Raw genomic sequence first — 26998 nt, 5'->3', positions numbered from 1 at the left:
AAATCTCCATATCACATGGTCTCACTGACATGAGGAATCTAAAAAAAGGACACAACACACTTCTCTTCGGAACAGATATGGACGCACAGACTCTGAAAAACTTGTGGTTTCCAAAGGAGACAGGTTGGTGGGTAGGGGATGCCCTGGGGGTTTGGGATGGAAATGCGACAAAATTGGGTTGTGATGATCGTTGTGCAACTCTAAATGTAATCGAATTCATTGAGCAAGAAAAAAAAGCTCCATTCTCGTAGAAACTTTCGTGTGTACAATATAGTATTGGTAATTACAGATACCATGCTGTACCTTAGATCTCTGGAAGTTATCCTATAGCTGGGAATTTACCTTTTGACCAACGTCTCCCTGTTTCATCCAACCCTCGACTACTGGCAAACACCATTCCACTCTCTGTTCCTATGAGTTCAGTGTTTTTAAATTCCACATAGAGGGAGTGTCTGTTGCAGCGCGGCGGAAACGAATCTGACTAGTATCCATGAAGATGCGGGTTCAATCTCTGGCCTCACTCAGTGGGTTAAGGATCTGGCATTGTGGTGAGCTGTGGTGTAGGTCGCAGATGCAGCTGGGATCCCATGTTGCCGTGGCTGTGGCATAGGCTGGCAGCTGTAGCTTGGATTCGACCCCTTGCCTGGGAACTTTCATATGCCATGGGTGCAGCCCTAAAAAGACAAAAAAAAAAAAAAAAAATCACTGTTCCTCAAATGATATCCACAATCTGTATGATAACTTTTCATGTCTAAGTTGCTCTCATTTCTCACCTGGACAATAGTCCCCTCCCCCACATCTAAAATATAGCACAAATGAACCTACAGAGCAGAAACAGAGGCACAGATATAGAGAGTAGACTTGTGGTTGTCAAGGAGGAGGGGGGAGGAAGTGGGATGGATGGGGAGTTTGGGGTTGGTAGATGCAAACTATTATATTTAGAATGGAGAAGCAGTGAGGTTCTACTGTCCAGCACAAGGACCTGTGTCCAATATCTTGGGATATAACATGAAGGAAGATAGTATGAGAAAAAGAACATGTATATATGGGTGACTGGGTAACGATTTCTGTACAGCAGAAATTGACACAACACTGTAAATCAGCTATAGTCTAATAAAAATAAAGAAGGGTAATCCTGAGAAAATGAACCCTCATGGAACATATAACTACCTTTCTCTTGTATCCATATTTCAAAGAATTAAAAAATTATTGTGAGTTCTTGGTGTGATTAAATGGAAATAGAATATTAGGTGCCGGAGTTGCTGTCGTGGCTCAGTGGAAATGAATCTGACTAGTATCCATGAGGACGCAGGTTCAATCCTTGGCCTTGCTCAATGGGTTAAGGATCTGGCATTGCCATCAGCTATGGTGTAGGTCACAGATGTGGTTCAGATCTGGCATTGCTGTGACCGTGGCATAGGCCAGTATTTACAGCTCCGATTCGACCCCTAGCCTGAGAACCTTCATATGCCCTGGGTATGGCCCTAAAAAGACAAAAAAAAAAAAAAAAAAAAAAAAAAATTAGGTACCAAAATTTACTAGTTGCACACATTCTACTTTGCTTTAATCAAGAACATAGGATTGTATTTTGTTAATAATTTTAATCTAAATTCAGTGCTATGCAAGAAATAATTGCTTTGTGTTCTTTCCAGAGAAAAAAGCCATAAAGCAGTTCGGTTATGTGCCTCTCAATTTCCTCCTTCTGGAAATGACTGAAAACTGGGTAGCAGCTGATTTTAGCTTATGTACATTCCAAAGTCCAGTGCTATTTTCACAGAATCACTGAGGACAAGCACATTCAGAGAGTAAATCTTTAAACAGATTTCATTGATATCAGCTAGAAGCATCTTTGGTAAACAATTTTCTCTATAGCTTAGCCAAAAAAAATAATACCTGCTAATTCCAGGAGGACTGGGAACTCTTGCTTCCATTGGTCTGTTGCAGGAGTGAGGTGACAGGACCATTTATGGGAAACTGGTGCCAGGTCACATAAACAGCAGAAATTCATGAAAGAAAACTTTTTCTCCCTTTGAACTTAGCTTCATAAAGTCCATGTGACTCCTCTTGAGGACCACCTGTTCACAATGGCTTTTGAGGAGCTCCTGAATGAAGTCGGTGGCTTGGGGAAATTCCAGATGCTTCAGATGCTTTTAGCCTTTCCCCCCCTCATGATGGTAGTCTGTCATATTCTGTTGGAGAATTTTACAGCGGCCATTCCTGGTCATCACTGCTGGGTCCGCATCCTCGACAATGACACTGACTCTGGTAATGACATGGGGACCCTCGGCCCCGAGGTTCTCCTGAGAATCTCCATCCCCCTGGACTCAAACTTGAAGCCAGAGAAATGTCGGCGCTACCTCCACCCCCAGTGGCAGCTCCTTCACCTGAATGGAACCTTCCCCAATGTGACTGATCTGGACACGGAGCCCTGTGTGGACGGCTGGGTGTATGACCAAAGCTCCTTCTCCCACACCATCGTGACTGAGGTAAAGGACCTGATGAGTACAAGGAGGGCAGTGTCTGGCTGTTTAGGATAATGGAAAGTCAAACGTTCAAGTGTGTAGATAGGGTAGCCAGCTGTCTTTCATTCTTTCAACAAAGAGTGATTGCTTTTCTTTTTAATTGCCAGGCAGTTACATGACAATGGAGGCCAGTGGAATCCACCCACGAGGCATGCATTTTATTATCACAAAGCTTTCAGTTTGAGGCAAGGCTGATGAGGAGGCAAGTAAATACTTGATATAATCTGGGAAAAATCATTCTCCCTCACATGCTATCAGCCTAGTTGCTAATGGGAAATATCTGTGGTAATTAAGCAACAATTTCATGCCCTGGCTACTTGTCAGAGAAGCCAGACGGGCACCAGCGTGAAACAACCACCTTAAGTGTTTTCAGTGGGTGGCAAAGATTGAGACCCCCGAAGGATGCTGAGGAAGGTGACTAGAAAGATTGGCCCTGGCATCATCTGGAAGATTTATCCGAGGCTTTCTAGAGAAAGCCATGTTTAAGCTGAGCCTGAAATGATGTAGGTGGATGAAGTACTGCAGGGAAGCAGACAGTGTGTTCACTGAGGGCTACTGGAATGAATGAATATCGAGGGACTACGAGATGCTGCGAAGCTCCTCGGTGCTGGCTTCCTTCTCTTCCAGTGGGACCTCGTATGTGATTATCAGTCTCAGAAACCACTGGTCCAATTTGCATTCATGGCTGGAATGCTGCTGGGAGGCTTCCTATACGGCTATCTCTCCGACAGGTGAGTGCCTGCCGATCACCGCTGCCCTTCCTCTGGGGTGTTTTGCCAGTTTACGATTAATTGCACCACAAAGTAGTCTTTCATGAGTCCCAATGTGCAATGTGTGCTGTGGTGGGTTGCCTTGGGTCCCAGGGGGCTAGAGATGGAAATGCAGAATTAGACGCCTTGTTCCAAATGCTGTTGTGTTGCTGCAAAGTGTGTCTCTGTTGGACAGGGAAGTGACACCTCCCTCAGATCTGGGGGGTGGGCATGTATTTCAGAATAGTATGTAGAGGTCTGGGGCCCTCTGTGCTCCTGTATCTTGATATCTGTTTCCTTTAGATTTGGAAAGTTTTCAGCCAGGATTTATTCAAATAGAGGTTCAATCCCCTTTTCTTTTTCTTCGCCTTCTGGAATCCCTATTATGCACAGATTGGCCCACTTTATATTATCCCATAGGTCTCTGACATTGCTTTCAGGTTTTTTTCATTTGGTTTTCTATCTGCATGTCCCGATGGGGTGATTTCCATTATTCTACTTCCATTATTCTATCTTACGCTAATCTGTCGATTACATCTCTTATCATTATTCTATCTATATTCTATCTTCTATCTCTTGGGTGATTTCCATTATTCTGTCTTTCCCTTATTCGTTCCTCTGCATTGTTCGATCTGCTCTTCAGTGCCTTTAATTCAGCTTATGTCTCTGCATATGACTTTTCTAATTTTTCTTGGCCCCTCCTTATCATCTCTAGTTCCTTTCTAAAGGAACCTGCGTGGCTCTTCCCATCTGCTCTTAATTCCTTCATATTCACCTCTTAACGCCTTCCGTAGTTTCACTATCTCCTTTGAACTTGGCATCTGTGAGGCTGAAGAGGTCTGTTTCATTGTGTGCTCCCCCAGGGGAATCCTCCTGTTCTTAGAGCTGGGAAGGGTTTCTGCTTCTTCGTTTTGCTTATGTTGTTCTTCTTCTGTGAGTTTCAGGAAAACCAACTGCTATAGTCTTGGAGGGCTCTTTATATGCGAGAGTGCCCTTGGGTATTTCGAGAGGGATTATTATTATTATTATATTATTATTATCATCTTTGGTGTGAGGGCTGCTTTTGGTTTGGGAGCTTGCTGTCTCTTCCCTCGGTGTGTGCAGGCTGCCATTCCCTTGATAGGGGGTGTGTTGGTGGATGGCCTGCTCGTGCTTCCAGGGAGAAGGAGGCAATGGGCAGGGCCAGGAGCCAGTGCCTGGTTGCTGGCCCTTGACAGTGGCAAGGACCTGCTGGGAGGTGATGCAGGCTGCTTCTGGTTTCAGGGCCCTCCAGAGCCTGAATCTTTGTGCCCGGCCCCTACCCAAGTGTCTCAGGCTGTGGTTTCCTTGGGTGGTGATGCTGATGGTTTGGGAGGCTCTCTCTCTGCTTTGCCCTCCTCAGTCCAGCTGCTGCACTTTTCTCTGAGCCTCTGAGGTCCCTCCATCTCAGCCGATCTCCCCGTCAGTTAGGTGGCTTCCCAGGTGTGGGTTCCTTTCCTCTTTCACAGCTCCCTCTCAGGAGTGCTGGTCCCATCCTGATTCCTCCCCCACCCCCTTTTTCCTTTTGTTCAGTTATGTGGAGGGTTTCTTGCTTTTTTGGAGATTTACAGTCTTTTGGTAGTGTTCAGGAGATATTCTGTGCAACTCACTCTCCGTGTAGATTTTTAAAAAATTAAAAAAAAATTTTTTCTTTTTTCTTTTTCGTAGGGCTGCACCCATGGCATATGGAGGTTCCCAGGCTAGGGGTCCAATCAGAGCTACAGCTTCCAGCCTATGCCACAGCCACAGCAACACAGGATCTGAGCTGCATCTGCAACTCACACCATAGTGCATGGCAATGCCAGATAGTCAACTCGCTGAGTGAGGCCAGGGATCGAACCTGCAAACTCATGGTTCCTAGTCGGATTCGTTAACCACTGAGCCACAACAGGAACTCCTCTTTCTTTCTTCTAGGACCTTTATAATGAAAAGGCTGGTACAAAATGTTATGTCAGAGATCTTTTAAGTTCTTTGCTTTAACGCTTTCTTTTCTTTCTACTGTTTTGATTTGGTTATTTTCATTATTCTGTCTTCCCTATCACTTACGCATTTTCTTTACCGCTTAGCCTCCTATTTGTTCCTCCCAGTGTGTTTTTTATTTCAGCTATTGAATTAATTATTTCTGATTCGGTATTTTTCTATCTTCTATTTTTTTTGTTGTTGTTAAAATGTTTACTGTTTGGATCAATTCTTTCCCCTAATTCAGTTAACATTTTTATCATCAACATTGTGAATTCTTTATCTGGTAAATTATTTATTTTTGTTGTATTATTTGTTTTTTTCAAAGAGTTTCTCTTGCCCTTTCAAGTCAGAGGAGTTCCTCTGCCTTTTTACTTGCTCCGTTTTCTCTGCCTCCATGAATTTAGATGAAACAAGTTACCTATTGTAATCTTGAAAGCATGTTCTTTTGTGGGAGAATCCCTTTGCAGACTGCATGTGCCTAATGAGTTTGTGCAGAAGCTGGACTGATCTGGATACACCCCACGTTTCCCCTCAGGTTGTGCCTTCAGGTATCACCCGGCTAAGGTATGGGACTGCAGATGGACAGCCTAGATCCAGCGCCCTGTGTAAGGGGGGGGGCTTCCTCTCTGATTAGTGCCTGTAATTGCCCTAGCAGGGGTGGGGTCTAGTCCCGAATTGCTGTAGCAGAAGCTCTGAGGCCTGGACACAAGCTAGCTTTGTCCTTTTATTTATTTTTTATTTTTTGATCTTTTTTGTCTTTGTTGTTGTTGCTATTTCTTGGGCCGCTCCCGAGGCATATGGAGGTTCCCAGGCTAGGGGTCGAATCGGAGCTGTAGCCACTGGCCTACGCCAGAGCCACAGCAATGTGGGATCCGAGCCACGTCTGCAACCTACACCACAGCTCACGGCAACGCCGGATCCTTAACCCACTGAGCAAGGGCAGGGACCGAACCCGAAACCTCATGGTTCCTAGTCGGATTCGTTAACCACTGCGCCACAACAGGGACTCCCTAGCTTTGTCCTTTTAAATGTTTTTTTTTTTTTTTCCCCCTCCCCTTCCCCTTCCTCTTGGCCCTCATCTCTGGAGGAGGTGAGTGTGGAGGCAATGGGACTTAGGTACAGACAGGGGCCCTGGTGCAGACAGAGGTTTGATGTGCTGTCTGTATGGCATCTGTGGCTACACGCAGACACAGTCTTGAGTGCCTGTACCCTTTGTCCCTTACCATCAGCCACAGCCACCTGCTCGTGCCACCCTCACCCTGTTGTGGAACTGTCCCACAGGGCTGACGGTGGCCTCTGAAGACACTCAGCATGTTTGAGAAGTTAACTGGAAAAGAGTAGTTGCTGTCAGAGTCTGAGTGACTTGTGAGTGTTGCTTGAGTGAGTGCCAACGATGGCTGCTGCCGCCCCACCTAGGCTCCACCCTGGGACTGGGTCACGGCTGCGTTCCATGCCCAAACCTTTTTCCTGGCCGTGGGTGCCTTGGATCCAGTGCAGCACTGGGACGTGGCTTGAGTAGGGGTAGGAGCTTTCCCTTGGCTAGGGCCCTGCAAGGCGGTAGTGGGAAACCTGGCAGCTTCTAGGGAAGACCTCTTTCCGCCTTGCCTTGGAGGCTACCAAGCACACACACGGTCCTTACCAGCTGGGTCGAGGTTCCCCACAGCCCATCAGTTATTGCCAGCAGTCCTCCAACCAGCCGGCGGGGGGGGCGGCGGTTATCTCCTCCAAAGAGTCTCCAGGCCTTGGATGCCCAGTCTGTGGCCTGGACCTGCTCATTCCCCAGGCCAGATGTCCACCCATGTCACCTCCCTTTCCTCCTGGGTCCTCTTGAGGGGTACCAGCCCTGACCTAACAGCGTTTCTTCCCTTTCTACTGACGACACGCGTATCTTTCTTACGCCCTTGGTTTACAGGTGTTATTCTGTCAGTTTTCTAGTGAAAATTATTCCATATGTCGATGTGTTTTTGATGTGTTCATGGGGGAGGTGAATTCCACATTCTTTTACTCCACCATTTGATCTTTCCCCAGGGTTTTAGTGCTTTCATATTCTTCTTCGTATTTTTTTTTTTTTTTTTTAGTGCTCTTATATTCTGTTCTAGATAAAGCATGTCGCTTGAGGCCTATACATCCAGATTCAACAGAGAATGATCCTACATAAACCTCTGTGTCGTGTCTGCCACCTACACCACAGCTCATGGCAACGCTGGATCCTTAACCCACTGAGTGAGGTCAAGGATAGAACCTGCGTCCTCATGGACACTAGTCAGATTCATGTCCACTGAGCCATGATGGGAACTCCCCCAAGGGGACTTTTATCTCTTCTGTGTCCTAGACACTACACAGACTTTCTACACTGTGCTAACCACTTATGTTAGTAAAGTGGGTGTTTATGGTATATTACAATTTCCAACACCGTAGTTTCTTTTTCTTTTTGCCTTTTTAGGGCTGCACCTGTGGCATATGGAGGTTCCCAGGTGACGGGTCGAATCAGAGCTGAAGCTGCCAGCCTATGCCACAGCCACAGCAACACCAGATCTGAGCCGTGTCTGCAACCTACACCGCAGCTCACTGCAATGCTAGATCCTTAACTCACTGAGCGAGGCCAGGGATCGAACCCACATCCTCATGGATGCTAGTCAGATTTGTTTCTGCTGAGCCATGATGGGGACTCCTGTCGTTTCTTTTATATAGTGTCATTTGGTGTCAGAGGCCTCCTGGTGATTGAATGATGATGTTTTAGTATTGTTAGTCTGCAGAAAAGGTGTGTTACCTTGAGGAGATTTCTGTTTTTGATTTAGCTCTTGTTTTTTCAGGCTTTCAGGTACATGCATCGCTTGTTAAAACATACTCTGTATTTCACAGTGTGCTTTGTTTTCTTAATTTTTCAACACATACCATCATTGCTCCATAATGTAGCCAGTCTCTCTGTTTCTTAGGTTTGGACGAAAGTTGATTCTCAGGTGGTGTTTGCTCCAGCTCGCCATCTCTGGGACCTGTGCAGCCTTTGCCCCTAACTTCCTCGTTTACTGCTTTCTACGCTTCTGGTCAGGTTGTTCTGCTGTGGCCATTCTATCAAATAACAGTATGATCGGTAAGTCAACACTTTTGATCCTCTCCATTTTTCAAGCCTTGAATTTGACCTTGAAACTTCATCTTTATCTGACATTAATATCCCAATTGGGCTTTTTTTTTTTTTTTCCCTCTTTTCAGTTGTAGAGTGGACAAGGGCCCAGTCAAAGGCCATGGTAATATCAGTGATTACTTGTGCCACTGGTATTGGACAGATAATCCTGGGAGGACTGGCTTTTGTCTTTCGAGAGTGGCGCACCCTGCAGCTGGTGGTGTCTGTACCTTTCTTTGTCTTCTTTCTTTCCACATGGTATGAACCTCTCTCTCACTCCGTCTTAAGAGAACCTGGGATAAAAATGCATATTGAGGAGTTCCCATCGTGGCTCAGTGGTTAATGAATCCAACTAGGAACCATGAGGTTGTGGGTTTGATCCCTGACCTTGCTCACTGGGTTAAGGATCCGGCGTTGCAGTGAGCTGGGGTGTAGGTTGCAGATGCTGCTTGGATCCCGCATTGCTGTGGCTCTGGAGTAGGCTGGCAGTTACAGCTCCGATTAGACCCCTAGCCTGGGAACCTCCATATGCTGCAGGTGCATCCCTAAAAAGACAAAAAAAAAAAATAGTTTAGACCTAAAACCCATCTCTATCATCTGTTCACGCTGTGCAGTTTGAGAAACAAAACAGTGAGAAATAATGACTTCTCTGCCTGGGAGTTCTAGGTATTTTCTGCCGTCTTTCCTCATAAATCTTAGTATAGTGGTCAGAGAGTTATCCCATAATTTTTTTCCTTAATATAAAATATAGACTCAAATACTTTAAAAAGAAATATCTTTAATTTTTTTTTTTTGGAGTTGGAATGAACCAGGTTATGGTAAATTTTTCTGCGATTTTCATTGTTGTAGATGAATTGGAGGAAAGGAAGAGGCAGCAAATTTATTCAAAGAGCAATTTGACAAAATAGCACTGTAGTTTCTCCAGTTCTAATAACTGGCATGCAGTTGGGGGTGATTTACATCTTGTGCTTCACACCCCACTTGCCTTTAATTTTAACAAATATTTATGGATAACTTCATCCCCGGACTTAGAAACAGTCTAGAGAGAATCAGATTTCATCAATCAGAGAGAGATAACAATAGATTTTTTCTTTTTCTTTTTAGGGCCCCACCTGTGGCATATAGAGGTTCTCAGGATAGGGGTTGAATTGGAGCTACAGCTGCCGGCCTACACCACAGCCACAGCAAGGCCAGATCTGAGCCACATCTGTGAACGACCCCACAGCTCATGGCAATGTTGGATCCTTAACCCACTGAGTGAGGTCGGGGATCGAACCTGCAACCTCATGGATACCAGTCAGATTCATTTCCAGTGAGCCACAACAGGACCACTGATAGATTTAATACCAGGAGATGAGTTCAGAGAGAGAAGACAGTGTAATCCATGTCAGAGTCATTTGTTATGTCATTCTAGGCTCATAACAACCCTCCAAGAAGCTGGCATTACTGTCCCCATTTTATCGATGAAAAATTGAAGCAGATGTACAGAAGTGACTCACTTGGGTAATTAGTTACCAACATAGCTGGTAGTGGCAGGAATATTTCCAATTTTTGTTACCCTTTAAGCATGTTTGGAGCTGCTTTTTTAAAAAAAAGAATATATAGTTGAAACATATACTATGAATACAAATTTTCTAAAATCCATGCCAAGGTCTGGAAAGAAATTACACATGTGAGGGAGTCTCAAGCTTGATTCATAAGCTTGTTGTAAAATCTCCTGATGAGTGTGCAGAAAGGCAATTTGATCCCAAAGGCTGTATTTCCTGCTAGTATTGCATCTTTCGGCTGTACTGCACAGAATGGTCCCTCTCACATTTTCCCAGTATTTGTATGATAGAACGTGAGTGGCTATTCCTAACCCGTGGAGTGAGGTGATGGATATAGAGGGAAGGAAAAGGCATCTGTTTGTCAAGACTCCTATGACAAATAAGCAAGAGAGAATTGACTGCTCTTGTGTGCCCTTCCTGTATCAGGTGCCTGGTAGAATCTGCTCGGTGGCTGATTATCACCAATAAACCAGCTAAGGGGTTAAAGGAACTTAAAAAAGTTGCACACAGAAATGGACTAAAGAATGCTGAAGCCACCCTGAACATGGAGGTGAGCCGGACGGGGAAGGCGGTTCCTGGGTTGGAGGGAAGTCAAGTACATTGTCCTTATTGAGACAGACAAGGACAGCTAGTTGAGAATGGAAGCTTGGTTCCCTTGTCTTTCATGACCATCTCATGCCAAAGAGGTTTTGCCTACTGCACAAATGACACGCTTTAGTTTACTTCCTGATCTGAATCTATAGCCTACGTATATCGTGGATGCCTTGCCCTCGTCTGTGGCATCCCTTCAAACACATCATTATTGCTGTCTAATTTCCTGGAGTGTCTTTAAGTTTCATTTTCCTTCGTGTCCCATTTACCATGGTGTTTGCATGTATAACATGGTACACGCATCATTCTTGTCCTATTGGGTGCTTATGCTCCCCACAACACCTGACGCGATGTTGGCAAGTAGTACATGTTTGTTGTTGTTGCAGGGTTTGAGAGAGACCATGAAGGAGGAGCTGGAGGTAGCACAGACCAATACTACTCTGCTGGACTTGTTCCGCACACCCAAACTGCGTAAAAGGATGTGTCTGCTGGCCTTTGTGAGGTGGGCTTCTCACAGTACATGTCAACATTCAAAGAGTGGGGACATGCATCTATTTATTTCACAGGTTATAACAGTCTTGTGAGATAGAGGTGCTGATGTGGAGATAAAAGACAAGGAAACACACCAAAGAATTGCTACCTTTGGAAATAGTTGAAGAGCTGTAAAGACTCACAGGGAACTGACTATAAAATGAAGAGTGAGAAAAAATAAAAAATGGAACCTAATTAAACTGAACAGCTTTTGCATAGCAAAAGAAACCATAAACAAAACTAAAAGATAATCTATGGACTAGCAGAAAATATTTTCTAATGATGGAACCAACAGGGAGTAATTTCCAAACCACACTAACAGCTCAAACAGCTTAAATAAAAAACCCAAACAATCCAATCCAAAAATAAGGAGAAGACTTAAGTAGATATTTCTCTAAAGAAGACATACAATGGCCAACAGGCACATAAAAAGATGTTTGACATTGTTAAGTATTAGAGAAATGCAAATCAAGACTACCTCTCACCAGTCAAAATCATCAAAAAATCTACAAATAATAAGTGCTGGGGAGGGTGTGGAGAAAAGGGAGCCCTATTACACTGTTGTTGGGAAAGTAAATTGGTGTACCTACTGTGGAGAACAGTAGGGAGCTTCCTTAAAAAACTAAAAATAATTTCTAGGTCCATCCATTTTGCTAAAAATGCTGGTATTTTGTTCTTTTTAATGGTTGAGTAATATTCCATTGTGTATATGTACCACCTCTTCTGGACCTAGAAACTATCATGCTAAGTGAAGTCAGCCATACAATGAGACACCAACATCCAGTGCTTTCACTGACACGTGGGATCTGAAAAAAGGACAGACTGAACTTCTTTGCAGAACAGATGCTGACTCACAGACATTGAAAAACTTATGGTCTCCGGAGGAGACAGTTTGGGGGTGGGGGGATGTGCTTGGGCTGTGGGATGGAAATCCTGTGAAATCAGATTGTTATGATCATTATACAACTGCAGATGTGATAAGTTCATTTGAGTAATACAAAAATAAATAAAAAACTAAAAAAAAAAAACCCAAAAACTAAAAATAGAATTACCATATGATCCAGCAATCCTACTCCTGGATATATAGCCAGAGAAAACTCTAAATTGAAAAGATACACGCATCCCAATGTTCATAGCAACACTATTTTTTTTATAACACTATTTTTAAATTTTTTCCTGCAGCATGTGGAAGTTCCTGGGCTAGAGATTGAATCTGAGCCACAGCTGTGGCAGTGCCAGATCCTTAACCTGCTGCACTACAGCAGGAACTCCCATAGCAGCACTGTTTACAATAGTTAAGATATGGAAGCAGCTTAAATGTCCATCAACAGATGAATGGATAAAGAAGATGTATATATACACACACACACACACACCATATATATATAAAATAGGACACATTGGAATACTCAGGCATAAGAAGGAACAAAACAATGCCAATTGCAGCAACATGGATGGCTGGAGTCAAATCAGAGCTACAGCTGCTGGCCTACACCGCAACCATAGCAACGCAGTTTCCGACGCGTCTGCGACCTACACCACAGCTCATGACAAGGTCGAATCCCCAACCCACTGAGTGAGGCCAGGAATCAAACCTGAATCCTCATGGATACGAGTCAGATTTGTTTCTGCTGAGCCACAATGGGAACTCCTAATTTTTTTTAAATCACTTTCTTTTTTTTTTTTTCTTCATTTAAAAAATTTTAAACCCTCTACGTTATCTCTTGAGGGGATGCAAGTACTTACTTTGGTAGAGTCAGAGGAGAAAATTGAGGCATCATTCTAAATATTTGAAGACTTAGAAAAAGAATACAGCCGCATATAGGCCCACTGCCAAGCTTAAGAAGTTAACTATTGAACTGTACAGATTACCTCTTCCTAGGCATGTCCTAATGGATTGCTTTTTCAGTTCATGGCACTGTGCTCTATCACTTTCCCTCTACCCACTAGGTCGTAGCCTGAGCTTCAGGACCCTCAGATGCCCAGGGAAGAAGGAAAATGTAGAGATGATGGTCAGGAAAGGACATACAGGCCCACTGGGGTCTGCAGTGGCTTCTTCTGGGGCAATGTCTACATGCAGCTCTGTCTGGGTGGAGTAGATCATCAAAGTGGACTCCTTTCCCTTAGATGCTTTCTGAGTAAATTGTGGATCCCCAGTGGGAACCTTTGATTCCCTTTGCTATAGTACAGTTGGCACACACTTGTGTGCCTGAATTCTTACATTTTCTCTTAGCCCTAAGAAGCCAGATATGAACTTGAAATTTCCTAGAATTATGTCAGACCTCGCGACGTTATGCTTTCAGGTCAAGGGGACGCAGGTTGTCTCTTTGCCGATTCAATCACTAGTTGAGAAAAAGGAAATTCTTCATAGTATTGGGGTTGGGGGAGGGGAGGGAGGCCCCATAGCATACAGATAACCCTCAAAAAAGAAACTCCTTACATTCCAAGTTTTCGTCCTTCTATATTCAACTTCTATATACCATCCAATACGGTGGTGATAGGTCAGGTTATGCTCTCACTCTCTCTCTCTCTTTTTTTTTTTTTTGTCTTTTTTGTTGTTGTTGTTGTTGCTATTTCTTGGGCCTCTCCCGCAGCATATGGAGGTTCCCAGGCTAGGGGTCCAATCAGAGCTGTAGCCACCGGCCTACGCCAGAGCCACAGCAACGCGGGATCCGAGCCACGTCTGCAACCTACACCACAGCTCACGGCAATGCCAGATCGTTAACCCACTGAGCAAGGGCCGGGACCGAACCCGCAACCTCATGGTTCCTAGTCGGATTCGTTAACCACTGCGCCACGACGGGAACTCCCTCTCTCTCCTTTTTTTTTTTTTTGGTCTGTTTTAAGGCTGTACCTGTGGCATTTGGAGGTTCCCAGGTTAGGGGTCAAATAGGAGCTGTAGCCCCTGGCCTACGTCACAGCCACAGCAAAGAGGATCCTTAATCCTCTGAGCGAGGCCAGGGATTGAACTGGTGTCCTCACGGTTGCTAGTCAGATTCTTTTCCACTCAGCCATGACGGGAACTCCAGGTTATGCTCCCTTGCCAGTGTCAATTCTGTGCTCAGAGACTCAGACAGAAAAATGAATGGAGCGTTGTCTTAATTTATAGCCATGTAATTATTTATGGTAACTTTAAAATTATGACCTTAAAATGAGATAGTGTATATATCAGACTGATCATTTATTCTGTAACATCGATTTTTGGCTACCTGTGTCAACATAATCACCAACAAGAGCCCCTGGGCTCTAAATCTTATGTTTTGTGTCTTTCCTCTTTTGTTCACTACAGATTTGCAAACACAATGCCCTTTTACGGCATCTTTATCAATCTACAGCATTTTGGAAACAATATTTTCCTGTTCCAGGTAATCTTTGGAGTTCTCAGTACTTTAGCCCGAAGTCTTTTATTTATAGTTATGAATCACATGGACCGTCGACCAACCCAGATGCTTTTCATGTTCCTGGTGGGAATTTCCATTTTGGCCAACACGTTTGTGCCCCAAGGTGAGAGAAGATTGGACTTTGGGGAAAGGAAGCATCTTTTCCCCGTCCTTCAGGGATGGTATTGGTTGGTCCCCCTTGCCTAAAGCCAGGAGTAAGGATAAGTCCTAGTTAAGGGCTAAGGATTCCCCCAAACCAATCTGAGGGTTTATGAGAAATGCTGCTACTAGGTTTTTGAGAAAAGAGCCAAAGGTCAGTGTGTGGCAGCTCAGGTGTATATTCATCTTTATCACGTCGTGGAAGTGTCTGGAAAATGGTACTATATATTCCTGACAGTTTCTCTAGGAGAGTCATTGTTCGGTGGCCCTTTGCCTACTCATACTTCAAATAGCAAAGGATGGAGGGGCCTTGCAATTATTCCCCAGGCGGAGTTCCTGCTGTGGTGCACAGGGTTTAAGATCCAGTGTTGTCTCTGGGGTTTTCTGGGTCACTGCTGAGGTGCAGACTCCATCCCTGGCTGGTTGCAGTGGATTAAGAATCCTACACTGTTGCTGCTATAGCCGTGGTGCAGGTTGCAACTGTGGCTTGGATTCCATCCCTGGCCCTGGAACTTCCATATGCCACGAGTGCACCCTCCCTCCTCCAAAAAACATATGTCCTAGGTGAAAACACAATATGGTCACTCCCCCTGCTTGGGCTTTTCATGACCAGCTTTGATGACTGGTCTGCTTCCCCATCTCTACATATCCACATGTGACTGTGGTGTTTAGCCACCATGACTACAGGTCTTGCTTATGGAAGTCTTCCAGGAAGTGATAAAATCCTCCTTTGTAAAAAGCGAAGGACTGTCGAGTAGGAACCCCGGTTTTATTCAGATTAACATCTTTGTCCATTCCCCGTTAGATTATTTTAGAGGTTAATGGAATGATGCTATGTAATGAGTAGGAGAACCATGGTGGGCACTGGGCTTCTCCATCTCCCAATGCAGGAATATGCTTTACGGCATTACAGACTGGGGGACTCTGCTCCTCAGAGCATCATTGATGATGTAGGCTTACTCACTACAGGAGAGTTCCTGCCAATATATTACAGTATCAATGCGTTTTTAAAATACTGTGCAGAAAATGGATCCTCTGAGACTTAAAATTTGCTCTCAAATTCTGACCTTTTTCCCAAAGTGCAGGTTCCATTGTTGATGTAGATCTAGCTTCTGTTCAGCTTGTCTGCTAACAGGGTATCCTGTCCCTGTGCCGTATTCACCCTATGGCAATGTGGTTATACTACATTCCTGGTTTTTTCAATGACCCCCCCCTCTTGTTAAAATCTTTTAACCCCCAGGAAAACCAGGAAGACTGACTGGTCACTTTAAAATCTGCACTTCAATCGTAACATCCTCAAGTTGAGAACTGAATCTTTGACTCAGTAATTGTGTACATGAGTCCTGCCTTCTATAATAAGGATATAGCAAGTACTGGACAGAATACGAAAAGCAAATTTCTACCACACTCACCTTTTCTTCTCTGGCAAATCTCAGATATGCAGAGAGATTTGCTGTATGTACATAAGATAATTTTATGTTCTTTAAATCACCTATATTGATAATTATATATTTCAGTTTATCAACCACTCCATGACTTTGTCACTGTACAATTTTTATGATATATTTCAAAAAATACAATAAGAATAAAAAATAAAAATATAACCCCCTCGATACAAATAACCTACAGGTTTTTTTTTTTCCTCCTGATTAAATTTGGTGGATGCTGATCCCTTTAATGCAGATTTCTTAATCTCATTGGTCTTCTTGTCTCCAGATATGCAGATCCTACGTGTGACTTTGGGAAGTCTGGGAATTGGCTTTATTGCTGCTTCTATCACCAGTTATTCTGTCCACTCTTTTGAACTCATCCCCACTCTTCTCAGGTATAAGCGTTTATGGATGCTCTGACAGTGCCCCAAATAGGACTATCTCAACTAACTGATGCTTATTTCAGAAATAATTGCAGTAAGATCTGTTAACTATAAATTAATCATTTGTAACAGTAGTAGTAATAGTATACTAACAACATTTAAACCCAAAGTTTATTGAAAAAGCTGACTTGGTGCCATGTACTGTACTAAGGAGTACTTCCATGCTTCATCTCATTAACCTTTTGGACCACTTGTCACTCTAGGTGCAATGTATAACATTCTGTTTAAAATGATGACAATGGGTCTTAACACACTCTACCCCTGACAAAGCCAGCTATAATCACAGAACACATCTCAAAAACAAGTGTTTTTTTTTTTTAAATCAAGCCCATGTGTGTAACACGTCTGTTGTATTATGTTTCATAATCATGTCAAAATAATGGATTATGTGTGATTCTTTACTGGATCTTTATGTATTGTCATTTACTCCTCAGGGCAAAAGCTTCAGGATTAGAGCTTATGGTTAGTAGATTTGGGGCAGCACTGGCTCCTCTCTTGATGACCCTAGTGGTATATCAACCCATTTTGCCCTGGATCATCTACGGAGTGAGTCCCATCATTGCTGGTCTTGTTGTCTTTTTCCAACCCGAAACCAAAAACCTTCCTCTGCCTGACACCATCCAGGATGTGGAAAATCAGTGAGTAAACCTTCTAGCCATCATCTGTTAGGGACTGTGTGGTATGGATCTGTGGGGAGAAAGGCAAAACACCAAGTGGGTCCCTCAGATCTCCAGGCAGCTGAGTCTTGCCTGGGATACCTCCATCCTGGGCTCTATTGTGACACTACATCCTACCCGCCCTCATGAGAGACACACACTCCTGATGGTATTTCATGGTCTTCTGATCCATAAGAGCCTGGGATATAAAGGGAAAGAAATTGAATTATCAGTGAAGGAATAATGTTAGGACAACCACATAGAGTTAAAGTCTTTCTTTGAAAAGATATTAAAGAGATGAATCTTATATTGGTGCCTATAAGATGAAGCAATTTTGCTCCCATGGGTAATGGAAATATTGAGTTTGGGGAAAATAAGAAACTGATAGATGTATTTTTAAATAAGAAAACAATATACTTTCCCCAGTGCTTCCATAATAAAGTTCTACACAGAAACTTGCTGTGTCACAGGTCTGGAAGCTCAAGTTGTTGGCAGGGCCATGCCCACTCTGGAAGCTCTAGGGAAGGATCTATTCCAGGTTTCTCCTGGTTTCTGATAGTTCCCTAGTTTGTGGCAGCATAACTGCAATCTTCACATGGCATCTTCCTGGCATGCCTCTATGTCCAAATTTTTCCTTTGTATAAGGACACTGCTAATATTGGATTAGTAACCAGTCTTACTCCAGTATGACCTCATCTTACTTAATTGTGTTGGCAACAAGTCTTTCCAAATATGGTAATCTTACATTCTGAGATACTGACTGTTAAGTACTGAGCTACTTCAATATATGACATTTTGGAGGGATACAATTAAATGGATAACAAATGGAGGCTCCCTTAAGATTTTCAGTCTATCTCTTGATTTTCCAGAGGTGTCATTGGCCAAAGATTTAAAGAGATCATGAGAGTAACAACTATCAAAACTGCTTTCTTGGGTTTCCACAGGCAGCAGAACTTTTCCCAGCCTGAGTGTCAATCCTATGCATTTTATTAAATTAAAACAGTTGCTAGGAAAAGATCAGTTTGTACTCATGCATAGAGGGCACAGAAACTTATTTTTTTATGTCCATTTTTATCCATCAGTTGCTTGGTTGATTGGTTGTTTCCATTTGTTTTCCAGCAAAAATTTCTTAAGAAAAGTAAATGAAAAAGAAGCCTACATAAAAGTGACAAAACTTTAAGGAGAGTTCATGGGCTGACTGGTGAGGAAAAGAAAATATGCAGGAGAAAACCCCATGCATTTTCATTTATATCTAGAAACTGTAAAAAATAAAATACCTTATAAAAATTAATCTCATTTATAGTTATGGCATTAATTTGCAATTAAAGAAGCTACCAGAAAACTACTAGTGTTCATCAATGAATTCAGTAAAGTTGCAGGATGCAAAATTAATACACAGAAATCACTTGCATTCCTATATGCTAACAATGAAAGATCAGAAAGAGAAATTAAAGAAACAATCCCATTTATCATTACATCAAAAATAATAAAATATTTAGGAATAAACCTACCTAGAGAGAAAAAAGAAACTGTACTATGAAAACTATAAGATGATGATGACAGAAATCAAAGATGACACAAACAGATGGGAAGGTAAACCATGTCCTGGATTTAATGAATCAACTTTGTCAAATGACTATACTATTCAAGGCTACTATGGATTTACTGTAATCCCTATCAAGTTACCAAATGACATTCTTCTCAGAACTAGGACAAAATATTTTAAAATTTGTATGGAAACACAAAAGACTCCAAAATAGCAAAAGCCATATTGAAAAAGAAAAATAGAAGTGGAGGAATCAGGCTCCCTGATGTCAGACTATAGTATAAAACTACAGTCATCAGAACAGAATGGTACTGACACAAAAACAGAAATGGTGACTTTTAATGGTAGGTTTTTAAGTATTACCTCTTTTTTAAAAAACAATTTTCTCTTTAATTTTTCAACAATCACCATGCATGATTTATTTTTATTTTTAGGTTCTAATTTATTTTTGTTAAAGTATAGTTGATTTACAGTGTTGTGCCAATTTCTGCTGTACAGCACAGTGACCTAATCATACATATAGGTCATATAATCTTTTTTTTCTCATACTATCTTTTTTTTAATTGTTATTTCCCCCAACACAATTTTTCCCCCACTGTACAGCATGGGGACCCAGTTACATATCCCATTGCTCCATTGTAAGTATGTAGACATTGTTCTCAGTGCTACACAGCAGGATCTCATTGTTAATCCATTCCAAAAGCAACAGTTTGCATCTGTTAACCCCAAGCTGCCAATCCATCCCACTCCCCCACCCCAGGCAACCACAAGTCTATTCCCCAAGTCTATGAGTTTTTTTTCTGTGGAAAGGTTCATTTGTGCTGTATATTAGATACCAGATATAAGTGATATCCTATGGTATTTGTCTTTCTCTTCCTGACTTACTTCATTCAGAATGAGAGTCTCTAATGCCATCCATGTTGCTGCAAAGTGAGGGGATGGGAAAAGATATTTCATGCTAATGGACAAGACAGGAAAGCAGGAGTTGCTACACTCATATCAGACAAAATAGACTTTAAAACGAAGACCATAGAGAAAGACAAAGAAGGACACCATTTAATGGTTAATGGATCCATTCAAGAAGAGGATATTACAATTGTCAACATATATGCCCCAAATATAGGAGCACACAGATACATAGAACAAATATTAACAGACCTAAAAGGAGAAATTGGTGGGAATACAATCATAGTAGGAGACTTTAACAGTCATATTATCTTCCATTATGTTCTATCCCAAAAGATTGGATATAGTTCCCTGAGCTGTTAGTAGGACCTCATTGCCTATCCATTTTATATGTAATAGTTTGCATCTACTAACCCTAGACTTCCAGTCCATCCCACTCCCTCCCCTCTTCCTCTTGGCAACCACAAATCTGTTCTCTATGTCCATGAGTCTGTTTCTATTTTGTAGATAGGTTCATTTGTGCCATATTTAGATTCCACATATAAGTGAGATCATATGGTATTTGTCTTTCTCTTTTTGAATTGCTTCACTTAAAATATTATAAATTTATCAAAATTTAAGGACAAGTAACAGAATAAGTAATTTACAAAATGAATATACATTTAACAAAATTTCTACAAATTAAAGATTATATCCCAAGCGTCATGATTAATTAAGTATAAAAAGCTGTTCAAAGTTAATAGTAATTTCAACAAATGCAGATTGAAATACAAGCTCTCGATTCTAAAGACAGCAAGAAAAAAACAAAGAGTTAATTATGAGGGAACCCCCATAAGGTTATCAGCTGATTTCTCTATAGAAACACTACAGGCCAAAAGAGAGTGGTCAGATATATTCAAAGTTCTAAAAAGGAAAAATTTGCTGGTTAGAATACACTAACCAGCAAGAATATCATTTAAAATAGAAGGAGGAGTTCCCGTCGTGGTGCAGTGGTTAACGAATCTGACTAGGAACCATGAGGTTGCGGGTTCGGTCCCTGCCCTTGCTCAGTGGGTTAACAATCCGGCATTGCCGTGAGCTGTGGTGTAGTTTGCAGACGCGGCTTGGATCCCGTGTTGCTGTGGCTCTGGCGTAGACTGGCAGCTACAGCTCCGATTTGACCCCTAGCCTGGGAACCTCCATATGCTGCGGAAGCGGCCCAAGAAATAGCAAATAGACAAAAAAAAAAAAAAAAAAAGAAGGAGAAATAAAGAATTTCTGCAACAAACAAAAACTAAAAGAGTACAGCAACACTAAACTCATTCTAAAAGAGATACTGAAAGGGCTTCTCTAAATAAAAAAGAGGTGAGAAGAAATAGGATGGAGGAAATCACAGTTGGAAAGCAATCGCTTAACTAAGCCAGTATACAGATCTAAAAGAAAAAAAAACCTACTGCAAAAGTGACAACACACAAAAGGAATAGCAAAAGGACAAACATGAAGATGTTAAAAAAGGACTTCAAAATAATAGAATGTGGGGAAGAAAAGTAAGGAAATCTAGACTCTTTTTTAAAAGAATGTGTTTGAGCCTATATGACTATCAGGCTAAAGCAAGCAGATTTAGGAAGGGGTTAACATACTTGAAAAACAGGGCTACCACCTATCAAAACCAAATAGTACAGTCATAAAACCTAAAAAGAAGAGGCACAAACATAAAATAAAAAGAAATCATCCAACCAAAGAAAGAAAGGAGAACAGGAGAAACATAGAATCAACTGGAAAGCAACATTCAAAATGGAAATAAATCCATATTTATCAATAATTACCATACATGTCAGGGGACTGAATGCCCCAATCAAAAGATATAGAGTGGCAGACTGGATTAAAAAGCAAGAGCCTACAATCTTCTGTCTACAAGAGACTCACCCTAGGGCAAAGTACAACTATAAATTTAAAGTGAGGGGATGGGAAAAGATACTTCATGCCAATGGACAAGACAGGAAAACAGGAGTTGCAATGCTCATATCGAACAAAACAGACTTTATTTATTTATTTATTTATTTATTTTTGGTCTTTTTGCCATTTCTTGGGCCGCTCCCGCGGCATATGGAGTTTCCCAGGCTAGGGGTCTAATCAGAGCTGTAGCGTCTGCAACCTACACCACAGCTCACGGCAACGCCAGATCGTTAACCCACTGAGCAAGGGCAGGGATCGAACCCGCAACCTCATGGTTCCTAGTCGGATTCGTTAACCACTGCACCTCGATGGGAACTCCGGACAAAACAGACTTTAAAACAAATGCCATAAAGAAAGATAAAGAAGGACACCAATGATAAAAGGATCAATTCAAGAAGAGGGCATCAGGGTATCACGGTATCACACTCATCGATATATATGTCCCTGATATAGGAGCACCCAGATACATAAACAAATACTGACAGACCTAAAAGGAGAAATTGATGGGAATACACTCATAGTAGGAGGATTTAACACCCCACTCACATCAATGGACAGATCCTCTAGACAGAAAATCAATAAGGCAACAAAGATCCTAAATGACACAATAGAAAAGTTAGACTTAATTGACATTTTTAGGACATTACATCCAAAAAAAATCAGAATATACATTCTTTTTAAGTGCACACAGAACATTCTCAGGGATTGATCATACACTGGGGTACAAAACTAACCTCAATAAATTTAAGAGTATAGAAATTATTTCAAGTGTCTTCTCTGACTACAATAGCATGAAACTAGATATCAACCACAGGAAAAGAAATGAGGAAAAATGCAATACGCAGAGACCAAACAACATGCTGCTAGAAAAACCAACGGGTCAATGAGGAAATCAAATGGAAATTTAAGAGTACCTTGAAGATAATGAAAACACAGCCATTCAAAATCTATGGGATGCTGCAAAAGCAGTGCTTAGAAGGAAGTTCATAGTGATATAGGCCTTCCTCAAAAAAGAAGAAAAATCTTAAATTGACAACTTAAGTCACCACCTAAATGAATTAGAAAAAGAAGAACAAGTAAAACCTAAAGTCAGCAGAATGAAGGAAATCATAAAGATCGGAGAGGAAATCAAAAAAATAGACAATCAAAAAACCATAGAAAAAAATCAATAAAACCAAGAGCTGGTTCCTTGAAAGGGTAAACAAAATCAACAAACCTCTGGCCAGACCCACCAAGAAGAAGAGAGAAAGAACTCAAATAAACAAAATAAGAAATTTAAAAGGAGAAATCACAATGGCTACTGCAGAAATTAAAAAAAAAAAAGAATACTATGAATAATAATATGCCAACAAATTTGACAACCTAGAAGAAATGGACAACTTTGCAGAGACTTACAGCCTGCCAAAACTGATTCAAGAAGAAATAGATCAATTGAACAGACAGATCACTAGAAACGAAATTGAAAATGTAATAAAAAACACTCCCTACAAACAAAAGTCCAGGACATGATGGCTTCACAGTAGAATTCTGCCAAACATACAAAGAAAAAGTTATACCCATCCTTCTTAAACTTTTCAAAAGGTTGAAGAAGGACCACTCCCAAAGACATTCTGTGAAGCCACCATCACCTTAATACCAAAACTCTAATACCAAAACCAGACAGATACTACCAAAAAAGAAAATTATAGGCCAATATCTTTGATGAATATAGACACAAAAGTTCTCACAAAAAATTCTGCAAACCGAATCCAACAACATCTAAAAAAGCTCATACACCATGACCAAGTGAAATTCATCCCAAGTTCACAAGGATGTTTCAACATATACGAATCAATCAATTGCATATGTCACATTAATAAAAGTCAAAAACCACATGATCATCTCAATAGATGCAGAAAAAGCATTTGGCACACCCCAACATCCATTGTTGATAAAAAACTCTTACCAAAGTAGGTATAGAGGGAACATACCTTAACATAACAAAAGCCATTTATGACAAACACACAGGCAATATAAAACTCAACAGAGAGAAGCTGAAAGACTTCCCTCTAAAATCTGGAACAAGACAAGGATGCCCACTCTCACCACTTTTATTCAACATAGTATTGGAAGTCCTAGCCACAGCAATCAGACAAACAAAAGAAATAAAAGGTATCCAATAAGAAGAGAAGAGGTAAAACTGTCACTGTATGCAGATGACATGATACTCTATATAGAGCCCTAAGGACTCCACACGAAAACTACTTGAACTGATCAATGAATTCAGCAAAGTAGCAGGATACAAGATCAACATTCAGAAATTGGTTGCATTTCTGTATACTAAAAATCAAATATTAGAAAAAGAATATAAAAATATAATACCTTTTAAAATTGCACCCCAAAATTAAATACTTAGGAACAAAGATGACTAAGGAGGTGAAGGACTTATATGCTGAGAACTATAAAACATTTATCAAGGAAATGGAAAGATACTCCATGCTCCTGGGTTGGAAGAATTAATATTGTAAAAATGGCCATACTACCGAAAGCAATCTACAGATTTAATGCAATCCCTATCAAATAACCCATGACATTTTTCACAGAACTAGAACAAACAATCCAAAAATTTATATGGAAGCATAAAAGACCCAGAATTGCCAAAGCAAAAACCAAGCAGGAGGCATAACTCTTACAGACTTCAGGCAATATTACAAAGCTAGAGTAATCAAGACAGTGTGGTAATTGGTACCAAAACAGACATACAAACCAATGGAACAGAATAGAGAACACAGAAATAAACCCAGACACCTATGGTCAATTAATCTCTGACAAAGGAGGCAAAAATATAAAAATGGGAAAAAAGAAAGTCTTTTCAGCAAGTGGTGCTGGAAAAACTGGACAGCCACATGCAAATCAATGAAACTGGAACACACCCTCAGGCCATGCACAAAAATAAACTCTAAATGGCTTAAAGTCTTAAACATAAGACAATACACCATCAAACTCCTGGAAGAAAATGTAGGCAAAACATTCTCTGACATCAACCTTATGAATGTTTTCTTAGGTCAGTCTCCCAAGGCAATAGAAATAAGAGCAAAAATAAACCAATGGGACCTAATCAAACTGACAAGCTTTTTTGCACAGCAAAGGAAACCATAAAAAAAAAAAGACAACCTATGGAATGGGACAAAACAGTTTCAAATGATGCAACTGACAAGGGCTTACTTTCTAAAATATATAAAAAACTTGTGCAACTCAACAGCAAAAAAGCTAATAACCCATTTGAAAATGGGCCAATGACCTGAATAGACATTTCTCCAAAGAAGACATGTGGATGGCCAGAAGGCACAAGAAAAAATGCTCAACATCACTAATTACTAGAGAAATGCAAATCAAAAGTACTGTGAGATACCACCTCACACCAGTCAGAATGACCATATTAACAAGTCTACCCAGAGTTCCTGTCATGACGCAGCATAAATGAATCCAACTAGGAACCATGAGGTTGCGGGTTCAATCCCTGGCCTTGCTCAGTGGCTTAAGGATATGGCATTGCCGTGAGGTGTAGGTTGCAGATGTGGCTCGGATCCTGCCTTGCTGTGACTGTGGTGTAGGCAGGCAGCTGTAGCTCTGATTGGACACCTAGCCTGGGAATCTCCATATGCCGCGGATGTGGCCCTAAAAGGCAAAAAAAAAAAAAAAAAAGGAAAATAAACTCTAAAGTTTGATTGATTTTTAACCAAGGGAAGAAGAAAAATTCAGGGGGAGGGGGAGGAAAACTTTAAGAAATGATGTTTGGAGTTCCCATCATGGCTCAGTGGAAATGAATCTGACTAGCGTCCATGAGGATGCAGGTTTGATCCTTGACCTCGCTCAGTGGGTTAAGGATCTGGTGTTGCCATGAGCTCTGGTGTAGTTTGCAGATACAGCTCAGATCTGGTGTTACTGTGGCTGTGGTGTAGGCTGGCAGCTATAGCTCTGATCCGACCGTTAGCCTGGGAACCTCCACATGCTGCGGGTGAGGCCCTTAAAAAAAAAAAAAAAAAAAAAGACATGACGCTTGAAATTGACAGAACAAGGTAAACCAACTATAATATAAAAAATAAAAATCTTACAACAAAAGGAAATGATGCTTGAAACTATTACCTTTGGAATGGATAAGCAATGAGATCCTACTGTACAGCACAGGGAACTATATCCAGTCTCTTGGGATAGGTCATGACAGAAGATAAGATAAGAAAGGGAATGTATATCTATGTATGACTGGGTCACTCTGTTGTACAGCAGAAATGGGCACAACCCTGTAAATCAACTACACTTTATTTATTTATTTATTTATTTATTTATTTATTTTTTTGTCTTTTTGCCATTTCTTGGGCCGCTCCCGCGGCATATGGAGGTTCCCAGGCTAGGGGTTGAATCGGAGCTGTAGCCGCCGGCCTACGCCAGAGCCACAGCAACGCGTGATCCGAGCCGCGTCTGCAACCTAAACCACAGCTCACGGCAACGCCGGATCGTTAACCCACTGAGCAAGGGCAGGGACTGAACCCGCAACCTCATGGTTCCTAGTCGGATTCGTTAACCACTGCGCCACGACGGGAACTCCGAACTACACTTTAATAACAAATAATTAAAAAGGGATGCTTGGACAAACAGATAAACATACACAAATTTTTTTGGACAAACATGCAACACTAAAAATGGATTATAGACTTAAATATCAGAGCTAAACTACAAATTTTTAAAGTAAAACACAGCAGTAAATATTTATAATTTTTTAGGCAATAATTTCTTAAATATGACACAAAAGAACATATGGTAAAAGAGAATGACATAAGAAAGATGGCAGAATAGGGGATTCCAGGCTTCCTGTCCGGTAGAAACCAATTTATCAACTGTCTGTGGATGAAAATTCCTTTGAGATATCATGAATCCAGGTGAGAGGTTACAGCACTCTGGTCCAGAATATATAAGAAAGGACCCACTTAAAAGTGCACTATAAACGTTCTGGTGTAGCTGTAAATGAATCGGGACTAGTAACCACAAGGTTGTAGGTTTGATCCCTGGCCTTGCTCAGTGGGTTAAGGATCCGGTGTTGCCATGAGCTGTGGTGTAGGTTGCAGATGTGGCTCGGATCCTTCGTTGCTGTAGCTCTGATTCAACTCCTACCCTGGGAACCTCCATATGACGCAGGTGCTGCCCTAAAAAAGCAAAAAAAGAAAAGTCCCACGTCCCTTGTGTCACCCTTCTCCCAACATGGCACAACAAAGAACTGAGAAACATCCTCTTGACACAAAGGTTCTCTCATAAGTGAAAGAGAAAAAACCTGTCTGTGAATTCTGCCATCAGACAAAAACCTTGGACCTCACCAGCCAACCAAGCCGTGGTCCCTGACAACTGACCTGCCCAGAGTCTTTGGCCAAGCTGACTGGTATAGGGCTTTCCCTTCTAAAGCCAGTCTGTAAAGACTGGAAGGGTTACTGCTTCTTTAAATAGGCAAACACAAATGCAAGGCTCAGGAAA

At 41.5% G+C, this 26998-nt stretch overlaps 1 protein-coding gene across 3 annotated transcripts; it reads left to right on the top strand.

Moving 5' to 3' along the window:
• Nucleotides 1-1929: 1929 nt before the first annotated feature.
• On the top strand, nucleotides 1930-18400 carry LOC100737875 (solute carrier family 22 member 10-like). Of its 3 annotated transcripts, XM_085010885.1 has the most exons (11): nucleotides 1930-2486; nucleotides 2630-2724; nucleotides 3030-3253; nucleotides 8188-8342; nucleotides 8462-8630; nucleotides 10346-10469; nucleotides 10897-11012; nucleotides 14331-14545; nucleotides 16297-16405; nucleotides 16888-17091; nucleotides 18229-18400. In XM_085010885.1, the coding sequence occupies exons 3-11, from the start codon at nucleotides 3087-3089 to the stop codon at nucleotides 18287-18289; spliced, it is 1320 nt and encodes a 439-aa protein (XP_084867011.1). In that variant the 5' UTR covers nucleotides 1930-2486; nucleotides 2630-2724; nucleotides 3030-3086; the 3' UTR covers nucleotides 18290-18400. The 3 variants fall into 3 exon arrangements, with proteins under 3 accessions (XP_084867011.1, XP_003480736.3, XP_084867012.1); XM_003480688.4 differs by lacking the exon at nucleotides 2630-2724 and having other exon boundaries at nucleotides 3150-3253; XM_085010886.1 differs by having other exon boundaries at nucleotides 2630-3253; nucleotides 8462-9875.
• Nucleotides 18401-26998: the final 8598 nt, after the last annotated feature.

The sequence above is a fragment of the Sus scrofa genome, chromosome 2 (genome assembly GCF_054392235.1).
Source record: "Sus scrofa isolate SSC_HxYL_T2T_F1_AM1 chromosome 2, Sscrofa_HxYL_maternal_Yorkshire_Landrace_v2.0, whole genome shotgun sequence".
NCBI classification, from domain to species: domain Eukaryota; kingdom Metazoa; phylum Chordata; class Mammalia; order Artiodactyla; family Suidae; genus Sus; species Sus scrofa.
This window is presented reverse-complemented; position numbering and strand designations above follow the sequence as displayed.

Bases quoted from the DNA above. Each gene is read 5' to 3' on its own strand.
- LOC100737875 (XM_003480688.4), top strand. From the start codon at position 2,085: ATGGCTTTTGAGGAGCTCCTGAATGAAGTCGGTGGCTTGGGGAAATTC. The intron at 8,631-10,345 runs GTATGAACCTCT...TTCCTGTATCAG, and splicing joins GTCTTCTTTCTTTCCACATG to GTGCCTGGTAGAATCTGCTC. The intron at 14,546-16,296 runs GTGAGAGAAGAT...TCTTGTCTCCAG, and splicing joins CAACACGTTTGTGCCCCAAG to ATATGCAGATCCTACGTGTG.